Below are 11154 nucleotides of genomic sequence, written 5' to 3' on the forward strand. Positions count from 1 at the left end.
GAGGGCACTCGGAAGGTTCCAGAAAGGGCTGTCCCCGTGGCCGGGCGGTGGGTAGGGCTCTGTGTCCGACTGTGGGGGCACAGGGTTGTGCATGAGTTCTGAAAGCAGCTCTCTCACAGCCAGCCAGTGGGCAGGCAGGAAGGTGCGTGAGGAGGTTGAGGGGAAGGTCCCTGTGGAGCCCCCAAAAGTGTCTCTGCAGGGCTGGAGGGGTGGGACACCCCACCTAGACTAGGGCCAGGGGCCCCTCCTCCACTAGGCCTGGCTCAGGGATCAGGACCAGGGCGCATCGGGGCCGGGAAAAGCGAACACCAGGGGCCGGAGTGATAGCACAGCAAAGAGGGCATTTGCCTGGCACGCAGCTGACCCGGGTTCGATTCCCAGCATCGCATAGGGTCCCCCGAGCACGGCCAGGATTAATTCCTGAGTGCATGAGCCAGGAGGAACCCCTGTGCATCACCGGGTGTGACCCAAAAACCAAAAATAAAAGAAAAGCGAACCCAGGCTGTGTTGGGGGTGGGGGTCCCCCGTCACCCGCCCCCCAGGACTGGCTGTCTACACCAGGTGAGCTGGATCCTGGTCCTGCAGCTCTTGGAGGGACAGATAGGCATCGGGGTTCGAGGCCAGGCAGGCAGGTGGGGCCTTGACCGGGTCTGGTCCAGGCGGACCGGCCCAGGGCAGCCCAGGGGCCCCCTCCTCGTCTTCCCCCAGATCCGGGCTCGGGCACAGCTGCGCCCTGTTGGGTGCTCCCGGGCCAGGGTGCCTGCGGGGTTGGGGGGCGTCACCTCCGGGGGCCCCGCTCTGCAGGGCAGAGCCCGGCCAGTCCTCCCTGGCCCCCGTGGCCCTCGGGGCCGTGCTGAGGGGGGCCGGGCCCCCCGGGAGCCCCGGGGGGAAGACCAGCAGGTCGTCCCCGGGGGGGAAGCTGCAGTAGGCGTCGTCCTCCCCCGGCTGCAGGGGCAGGGCCGGGAGGAGGGGGGCCCCCGGCACCCCGTCCTCGGGCTCCTCCTCGCAGGGGTCGTAGGTGAAGTAGACCTGGCAGGCCTCGATCTCCAGCGCGTCCGGGAGGTGGAAGAAGAAGTAGCCCTGGTTGGTGAACCCGCTGGGGGAGGGCGAGGGCGGCCCCCGGCCCTGCTGCAGCCGCAGCCACTGGGCGGCCTTGGCCTCCCCGTCCAGCACCTCCAGCGGGGAGATCTCCGGCGCCGGGCCGCCGGGGCTGAAGGCCGACGAGGGGAAGGGCGAGGAGAGCCACTTCTGCGGGGACAAAGCGCAGAAAGCCAGGTGCTCAAGGCCCGCCTCTCCAGGAAGTCCGCCTGGATTGCATCCCTCATTCGTTCCACCAGCCCAGCGTGGGGAGATGTCGGGGTCAGCGCCAGGGCACATCCTCTGGCTCCGAATTGGGGAGGAGTGCAGGGGACATGTTGGTGCAGTGTGGAACCCCCCTGTGCATCCCTGCTCCCTGCCCGGTGCTGGGCTAGGTACCGGGGTCCCCACGGAAGCCAGAGTGCTCAGGAAACCCAAAGGGGCTGTCCAGCCCATCTCGTTCCTGAGCCCACCCCAGGCGCCCCTGTGGGAGGTCTCAGGTGGGCTGGGCCCCGCTGGCCTCAGACTCAGGCGCCCCCAGAGCCCTGTGCTCGGGCCTGAGCTTGATCTGAGCCTGTGGTCACACCCAGAGGACTCATGAGCACTCGTCAGCCCGGGGCTGCGGGGACAGTGGGCCGGGCACACGGGCACCTGCCGGGCCTGTCTGGTCTGTAGCTTCCTGTGTGTCCCGAGGGGCTCTCGGGCCAGGCGGTCACAGGGGCGGACATTGAGCACAGAGAGGGCTGTGACGAGCCCAAGGTCACACAGCCAGAAAGCGTGGGAACGGGAAGAGAACCCAGGCTCCCCTGGGCGCCGCGCCCCTCCTCCCAGCCCCCCTTCACCGTCCCACCCAAGCTCCCCTCCTGCACCCCTCCCCAAGGCCCACCTGGAAATCCCCTCCGTGCTCCGAGCTGAGCTGGACAAAGAACTCCGAGGGGTCTGGAATGTGGCACTTCAGGAATTTCTTGAGCCTAGACAGGGATGATGGGGGGAGCACGGAGATGTGGGCAGGGGGGAGGGGGGTCCCCACTGCCCCGAGGGCCCCGCCCCATGGACTTGCACATTCTGCCCATCGTGTTGGAGACTTTGGGGCCACTTGGTGCTCAGGGGTAGGTGCTCACTTACTCCCAGAAGGGCCAGCTGGGGAGGGGGGTGCCTAGTGCTACCCACTGAGCTGTCTCTGGCCCTGGCCCCCTTGGTGGAGACGGGGTCTCAGACCCCACTTGGAGGGCGCACCGGGTGGGGTGCGGGCGTAGGGCAGGCATACCCCGGGAAGTTATTCGGGGGAACACCCTAGTCAGAGCAGGCGTTGGGTCAGAGTGGGAAGGGTGTGGTAGGGGGAGAGGAGCCCAGGCAGGGGCGTCCTCTGGGATGGCCACGGAGGGCGGCGTGGGACGGGCAGTGCCCTAGAGCACCCGGACCCCAGCCCCTGCCCAGGAGGTCGGCCCCGACCCGGGGGCTTAGACTGGCTCCTGCCCCCCAGGCCCAGACTCTGGGCGGCACCCGCCTGCCTGAGCTCTCACTTCTAGAAGGTTCCCCCTTCCCTCCTGTCCTGGCTTAGGAGGTGCTCCACCCCGCCCCCACCCGGCAGGACCCCACGAGGCCCCGTCTCCCCGTTATCTGGCCCCTGCCCACCGGGGCACCCCTGCCTGGAAGCACCAAGCCCACCGGTGCAGGGGTCACTCCCGCTGCCCCCTCCCCGCCGGGCTGAGCCCGCCCCCACCCGGAAGGGAGGCACGAAGGTGCCCACAGCCTGCACCCCAAAGACCTGCCTGAGTGACGGGCACTCAGGGCGGGCTCCCCCACGTGCCTGTAGGTCCCAGAGGATGCCCGGGGCCAGCAGGGAGCACTGGGCAAGGGAGCAGAGCAGGACAGAGGGGGCATCAGACCCCAGCCGAGGGTCGGGGGAGTAGATACGTACCATCCGCCCACGTGCCAGCTGCTGCTGAGGAAGTAAGTCAACAGGATGAAGACCACCGTCCCGCTGACAGCCCAGACCAGGAGGTACCACCAGGCGAAGGGCTGGGTCTTCTGGGCGGAGGCTGCAGAGAGAGGGGTGGGCCCAGCGCCCCTGCTCACCCCGCTGCCCGGTCCAGCTGGCCAGGGGCACGGCCGCCTCCCCCGGGGAGCTCCGGCATGGGTCCTAGGTCCCACTTTGCAGGGGAGGACAGAGGCAGAGGCGAACCTGCCCCAGCCCTGGTGGAAACTGGGGCTTGAGATTTTTTTCTTTTTTTTCTTTCTTTTTTCATTTTTTTGGGGGGTTACTCCTGGCTCTGCACTCAGAAGTTACTCCTGGCAGTGCTCAGGGGACCATATGGGATGCTGGGAATCGAACCCGGGTCGGCTGCATGCAAGGCAACGCCCTACCCGTGCTGTGCTCTCTCTCCAGCCCCGGGTTTAGGATTTTTGAGATGATTAAAAAAAAAAAAAGACCCATTTGACTTGGCTTCCTCCAAGAGCGTTTGCTTGGCACACTCTTGACCCGGGTTCGATTCCCGGCATCCCATACGGTCCTCCGAACACCGCCAGGGGTGATTCCTGAGTGCAAGAGCCACGAGGAACCCCTGAGCATCCCCAGGTGGGACCCAAAAAGCAAAAATAAATAAATAAGCAAATAAAGGTCTCACCAGCGATGTGGACACGGTTTGGCCAGGAGGCCGGTGACCCCGCCCCGCCCCGCCCCGCCTCACCTGCCCGCCTCGCCCCGCCTCACCTGCCCGGCCCCGCCCCGCCTCACCTGCCCGCGTCCTGAAGGCCAAGGGAGCGCTCCAGGGGCTCCACGCGGGCCGCTCCCCGAGCCGGGGCCGCGCGCGCGCCCGCACCCGCACCTCGTATGGGGTGTCCGGAGCCAGGTTCTCCAAGCAGATCCACTGCTGGTTCTGCGTCAGGAACAGCAGGGGCCCGTCCTGGGCGGACACAGGGAGGAGGGGGGAGTCTGAGACCCCTCCTCTGGCTCCTCCCCGCGCCCCAGACTGCCCCTCCCCACCCTCTTCTGCACGCCCCCTCGGGAAACCCCACACTTCAGTTCTTTTTTTTTAATATTCCCTTTATTTGTTTATTCTTTTTGGGTCACACCCGGTGATGCTCAGGGGTTCCTCTTTTCTCTACACTCAGGAATTACTCCTGGCGGAGCTCGGGGGACCCTATGGGATGCCGGGGACCGAACATGGGTCGGCTGCGTGCAAGGCAAACGCCCTCCTCGCTGTGCTGTCATTCTGGCCCCACACTTCCATTCTGAGTTTGTTTGTTTTTTTAATTTAGTTTTTTTGGGGCCACACCCGGCAGTGCTCAGGGCTCACTCCTGGCTCTGCACTCTGAAATTACTCCCAGTGGTGCTCGGGGGACCCGGTGGGATGCTGGGGATCGAACCCGGGTCGGCCACGTGCAAGGAAAACGCCTTCCCTGCTGTCCGGTCCGGTTCGACACTCCAGCCCCAGCAGTTCTGATTTCTGCCACTTCTCGGGGCACTCCCCAGCCCCGCACCCTGCAGTCGGGATGGTGGCACAGACCCCCACCCCCACCTCCGCCTGGCGATGGTGGCTTAGCTCACTGGTTTCCCAAGCCCCTGGGAGGAGGAGGAGAAGGAGGAGGAGGAGGAATAGGAGAAAGAGGAGGAGGAGGAGAAGGATGAGGAAGAGGAGAAGGAGGAAGGGCAGAAAGGGAGGGGGAGAGGAGGAGGAGGAAGACGAGGAGGAGGAAGAAGAAGAGGAGGAGGAGGAAGAGGAAGAAAAGGAGGAAGAGGAAGAGGAGGAGGAAAGGCGGAAGGGGAGGGGGAGATAAGGAGGAGAAAGAGGAGGAGGAAGAAGAGGAGGAAGAGGAGGAGGAGAAGGGCAGAAGGGGAGAGGGAGAGGAGGAGAAAGAAAAGGAAGAGGAGGAAGAGGAGGAGGAAGAGGAGGAGGAGGAAGAGCAAGAGGAGGAGGAGGAAGAGGAGGAGGAAGAGGAGGAGGAAGAAGAGGAGGAGGAGGAAGAAGAGGAGGAGGAGGAAGAAGAGGAGGAGGAAGAGGAGGAGGAGGAAGAGGAAGAAAAGGAGGAGGAGGAAGAAAAGGAGGAGGAAGAGAAGGAGGAAGAAGAAGAGGAGGAAGAGGAGGAGGAGGAAGAAAAGGAAGAGGAGGAAGAGGAGGAGGAGGAAGAGGAGGAGGAGGAGGAGCAGGAGGAGAAGGAGGAGCAGGAGACACTGGTTCCTGCTGGCAAAGCTCTGAGGCCAACTGTGAGACCACCCGCAGGACCCAGGCGGGGCGGGGGTGGGGTGATGGAGCGCACTGTGGGGGTGGTGTTCCCCAGAGATCAGTATTGATTGACGATTGGCAGTGGCCGGTGTCTGGGTTTGGGATGTGGGACGCTGACGCCCGTGGACTCTAGCTGAGTGGTCCCTGCTCACGCCAGTCGGGCTGCACGACTCTTGCCCGGGGCGCCCTGGGCGGGGTGGGGGGCTTGGGGTGAGGCGCAGGGCAGCTGGGGGGGTGGGGGTGGCCGGACCGGGCCAAGTACTCACCCCCCAATTCTGGCTCGGGGTCCGGTTCTGCACCTGGAACTCCAGGCGGCTCTCGATGTAGTGGGACGTGCGGGGGACGGTCCAGGTGATGTTGCTGCACAGGTGGGTGTCTCGCAGGGCGACTTGGAGGCAGTCGGGAGCGAACAGGCGGACTGGAGGCCAGAGAGGGAAGGAAGCTCGGGGCGGAGGCTTGGCGGACCAGCTGGCCACTCCAGAGCCACCTACTCCGAGAAGCCCTCCCTGACCGCCCTCTATCTTCTCACCCGTTTGATTTTCCTCCCGAGCCCTCAGCACCACCCGGCCAACGACCCTCGTGGGTTCCTTAAGCCTATTCTGGCTTCCCAGACAGAGATGGGGATCTCGGGGGTCTCGGGGGTCCCTACCGGGTCTGCGAGGGGCACGTGAGTCAATCTCTGCTGAACTGAATGGAAGAACGAGGCGCTTTTCTCCACACTCAGATTTGATCCAACCACTTAAAGGCGGATCAGCTCATCCCCTGGGCCTTCGTAGAATGAGAGGCTACCGGAAGACCTTCCCGGCAGGGGGCGTGAAGCAGCTTTTGTCCTGGCCCACAGATACTGACAAGGAGCCGTATCACTCGGGACCCACGGCCCACTTTACAGATGAGCAAAGTGAGGCTCAGACCTCCAGTGAGTCACCGGTCAGAGGGCCACAGTCTTGGGGGGGTGCATTTAGAGTCCTGCCTGGGTCTCGCCCCCTTCTTCCCTAGACACGGTCCCCGAGGTCTGGGGGTACCCCGCTCTCAATCAGCAAACCTTCCCAGAGCACCTCCCAGATGGGGCCCGGGGCTGGACACTCAGGATGGAGACAGAGCGAGATCACTGTCCAGGGAGGGAGCCCACCCCAACCTCAGATGGGAACAACCCCCAACGAGAAGGCTCGAGGGGCGGGGAGAGTCTGGGAAGGCTTCCTAGAGGAGGTGACTCTTGGAGGGTGAACAGGGAGAGTTGGGGTAGGCAGCGGGATGTGGACAGACATAGTGTCCAGAGGGCTGGCCCTGGGCGTGGCAAGGAGATGGACCTAGGCGGAGGTGTGAGGCCCCGGGAGGCCGGGCTCGGGGCCTGAGCAGACCCCAAGGCCTGGGAAGCAGCGGGGACTTCCATGGGGCCAGAGAGACTTGGGTATGAGACCATAGCAGGGAAGGGGGGCCAGTGGAGCCACAGCACAGAGGGGAGGGGGTCTGCCTTGCACGTGGCCGACCCAGGTTCGATTCCCAGTCTCCCATATGGTCCCCCGAGCACCGCCAGGAGTAATTCCTGAGTGCAGAGCCAGGAGTAACCCCTGTGCATCTCCAGGTGTGACCCATAAAGAATTTAAATAAATAACAATAAATAAATTAATAACAATAAATAAAATAATAAAATAATAATCCTCAAAATAAGTGGCTTTAAGAAAAGGACGGGGGAAAGAGAGAGAAGAAAACTAGCTCCTGGGCTGGAGCGATAGCACAGCGGGGAGGGCATTTGCCTTGCACGCAGCCAACCCGGGTTCGATTCCCAGCATCCCATAGGGTCCTCCGAGCACTGCCAGGAGTGATTTCTGAGTGCATGAGCCAGGAAGAACCCCTGAGCATCGCCGGGTGTGACCCCAAAAAGGAAAAAAACAAACAAACAGAGCGGGAAGAGGAGGGAGAGGCCAAGGGAGGTGCCCACCCGCCTGGCGCCACCCCCCACTCACGGCGATCAAAGGGCCGGAAACTCTGGTTGGTGACCGTCTTCCAGCCAGCGGCCGCCTGGCACTCCACCCGCATGCTGACGTTGTCCGCGGCGGTCAGCTTCTGGGCCTGCGTGGGCGGGGGGCAGGGAAGGGGGCGCTCAGGAGGAGGAGGGGCCCAGGAGAGGGGCACGGAGCCCGCACACGGAGGGGCCCCTCCACAGCTCACTGTCCACGCAGGCTGGGCCACAGTTTCCCCCTGAAGGGTCAGGCCCCACGGCTTGGGGCTTTGTGCCCCCCATGGGTGAGACCCCCGCCTCGTGGGCCTGTGAAAGCAACCATTATGCCAAGGGCCGGGCCAGGTGTCAATAAAACTTTATTTATAAACCCAGGTGGCAGGGAGTACTTCTCTGAGGGACCGCAACAGTTGGCCAACCCCTGGTCTAAAGTGAGGTGAGGGGCCAGAGAGAGAGGTCAAGGGGTTCAAGTTCATGCCTGGCATGCGGCCATCTTTTGTTCCAGCCCTGGTCCCCCAGCACCTTGGTGCAGTCCTGAAGGACCCGCAATGTGCCTCAGCTGACCCAAATAATCCCGGTATCTCAGGTGTCGTGTTGGATCTTGCCTGGCTGGGTGAAAATCGTAGGCAGGGCCACGCGGCTCCCTCTGCATTGCTTGGAAGCCCCCAAACAGAGTGAGGTGGGCTGCCTTGGGAGGAAGAGAGCTCGCCCGTGAGAGGGAGGAGCAGCACCCCAAAAAAGAGCTGGTCTGGAACGGGCTCATTTCATGGCTGAGTTGGGGGGGGCTTCCCTCCTCCCCGCGCCTCTCCCCACACTCAGAATTTTCTGGGTTTTTTTTTTCTGCCACACCCGGCAATCTCGGGGCTTACTCCTGGCTCTGTGCTCCGGAATCACACTCATGGTGGTGCTCCGGGCACCCTATGGGATGCTGGGGATGGAACCCGGGCCAGCTGCGTGCAAAGCAAACGCCCTCCCCACTGGACCGTCACTCCGGCCCACTCGGACTTTTCTGGCTCCTGAGCGTCTCTGGTGGTTTTGTCTGGCTGTTTTGGCTTTGGGAGCCAGACGCAGTGCTCAGGGCCTGCTCCCGGCTCCGCCTCCCAGGACCGTCCTAGTGGGATGGGAGGACCACGTGGGGCGCCAGGATCGGAGGACCTGGGGTCTCTCGCTGGTGGACACTCCGGTTCCTGGAGCGAGTTCCCTGCCCTGCCCTGCCCTGCTGAACTTGTTGTTGTTGTTGTTGTTGTTGTTGTTGTTGTTGTTGTTTTGCTTTTTGGGTCACACCTGGCGATGCACAGGGGTTTCTCCTGGCTCTGCACTCAGGAATGACTCCTGGCGGTGCTTGGGGGACCATATGGGATGCTGGGAATCGAACCCGGGTCGGCCATGTGCAAGGCAAACGCCCTCCCCGCTGTGCTATCACTCCAGCCCCACCCTGCCGAGCTTTTGGTCACTGTGTTTTTCACTGGGTTCACTCCCCCCGCTTGGTTGAAAGCAGACAGGTACAGTGGGACCCACAAAGTCTGGAGGAAACAGCGGGAACATCTAGCTCCCCCCTTCCTCCGCCTGCCCTCAGGCCACCCTCCACTTGCCCCCCCCCCCCACCCCTCCCTCCACCACTCACATCTGGGTTCTGGTCCAGGATCAGGTCACAGGCCCAGGATGCTGGCGCCACAGGGAGCAGCTCACACGTTTTCTGCCACTTCCTGTCAAGGCAAAAGAAGCCCCTCAGGAGACAGGGGAAAGTGCCCGGGCGGGCCCATGGGAGCCAGACGCCCCCTGCTCAGGTTTGTGGGAGAGGAGCTGTCAGCCAGCAGGAGAGACACCCCCTCTCCCAGCCGCCCCTCAGCCCTGCACGAGCCAGCGATCTAGAAGATGGACCAGCTCCCAGACTGAGCTCGGGCGTTTCCGAAGGGGCTGAGAAGCCCATAGGATTGCCCTACCCCGATCCCCAGAGCTGAGGAAGCAGGCAGGTATATGCATGCAGACACACAGGACACACGTACATGCAGTCACACCTACACGCATGCACACAGACACACATGCACACAGACACACACACACGGACATGCATGCATGCATGCATGCATGCAGACACACATGTACACAGATAGACAAAAATGCACACAGACACACACTCACTCACAGACACACATGCACACGAACATGCATGCGTGCAGCCTTGCACGCACACAGACATATATGTACACTTGCACACCGCACTCAGACATGCACACCGGCATGCATGCAGACACACATGTACACAGATAGACACACATGCACACAGACATGCAGACATGCATGTAGACAGGCACACAGATATAGACACATATGCACACAGACACTATGCATGCAGACATGCATGCAGACATGCCTACAAGCATGCACACAGACACACATGCACACAGACACACACATGCATACATGCATGTACACTTGCAGACATTCACGCAGACATGCGTGCATGCGTGCATACATGCGGACATAGGCACACACACATGCACAGATACACATGCACATAGACACATTATGCACACAGACATGCAGACAGGCACACAGATACACAGACACATAGTAACACAGGCACGCATTCATGCAGACACATGCATGCACACAGATATGCACACATGCATCCAGACACACATGCAGGCATGCATGTGGACATGTAGGAACACACGCATGCAGGTACACATGCATGCAGACACACACGCAGACACACGTGCATGCACACACACACACCGTTCTTTGGGCTTGGCAACCAAGCGGCAGGACGTGTCCGGCAGGTCTCCAGCTGGGCTCCAGACGCAGGAAACGTTGGCTCTGGAGTTGTAGAAGCAGGAGAGTGCGTCTGCAGGAGAGACGAGCGTGAGTGACACCGCGAGGAGCCCCCGGGGAGCGCCCAGCAGCGTGGGCAGCGGAGGGAGGTGGACGCCCGCTGGATCTCACGCTCTCACGCCTCCTCCTCAGTGCATGGACCTTCTTCCAGAAGCAGCACCCGAAAGGGGTTTCAAGAAGGGCCCTGCACGCACTGACCCGGGTTCGATCCACCTGAGCCCAGCCAGGAGTGACCCCTGAGCACTGCAGGGCGTGACCCCCCAATAAATAAAAAGGCACGCATGCACACAGACACACATGCAGATGGGCACACACGCATGTATGTATGACCCCCGCCCAAGGGAAGCTGAGTGGCGCCAGGTCCTCACCGTGGGCTTCTGTGGCCGCCTGAGAGATGACCACGGGCAGGAGCAGGAGGAGAGGCAGCCGCCAGGGCTGGGGAGGGGCCATCACACCAGCGGGTGGGAGCTGGGGAAGGAAGGGGGACACGTGAACCCCAGCCCGTCTCCGTCCCCCCAAGCCCCCTCCCGCCAGGAGCTCACTCCTTTGCCTGGGAGATCTGGGGGCCCACACAGCATCCAAGGGGTCCCGGACAAGCCCAAGTCCCCGTTTGGAAACTGGGGAAACTGAGGCACAGGTCTGGAGAAAGGGTGAGCGGCGCTAAGAAAGTTTTCCTCTGCCCCGCCGCCCACTTCGTCGCCCCAACGGCGTCCGTCCTGAGGAGCCTACACGCCGTCCGAACTAAGCGAGCCCCAGACACGCACTCTCCTCGCCCTCCCCTCTTGACGAGCCCACCCAGACCCCAGATGCGAAGCCACCGCCCACGTCACACAGCCACAGTACAGGTGGACACGGCAGCAGCCACGCTCGGCGGTGGCCTCTTCCCAGGACCTCCCCTGACAGCCCCACAAACCCCAGCTGCACCCAGGTTAGTGGCTACAAACCCCTGTGCTCCCTGCAAGCCGTGTGGGTGTTCAGAGCACGCAGACACTCATGCATCCACACACATGAACACATAGGCCCGCGTGTACACGGATACACATGCACGCAGACACATGC

The 11154-nt window shown here is 62.5% G+C and overlaps 1 protein-coding gene across 1 annotated transcript; it reads right to left on the bottom strand.

The window, feature by feature from the left end:
* Window positions 1–552: 552 nt before the first annotated feature.
* Window positions 553–10545, bottom strand: IL2RB (interleukin 2 receptor subunit beta). Its single transcript, XM_056137466.1, has 9 exons — window positions 10464–10545; window positions 10000–10108; window positions 8885–8966; window positions 7268–7373; window positions 5570–5721; window positions 3815–3983; window positions 2999–3119; window positions 1964–2048; window positions 553–1248 (listed from the first exon to the last, which is right to left on the bottom strand). Exons 1-9 carry the CDS (start codon window positions 10543–10545, stop codon window positions 553–555), a joined length of 1602 nt encoding a protein of 533 aa, XP_055993441.1.
* Window positions 10546–11154: the final 609 nt, after the last annotated feature.

This window comes from Sorex fumeus, unplaced genomic scaffold (assembly GCF_029834395.1).
Source record: "Sorex fumeus unplaced genomic scaffold, SorFum_2.1 ptg000125l, whole genome shotgun sequence".
Taxonomy (NCBI): Eukaryota; Metazoa; Chordata; class Mammalia; order Eulipotyphla; family Soricidae; genus Sorex; species Sorex fumeus.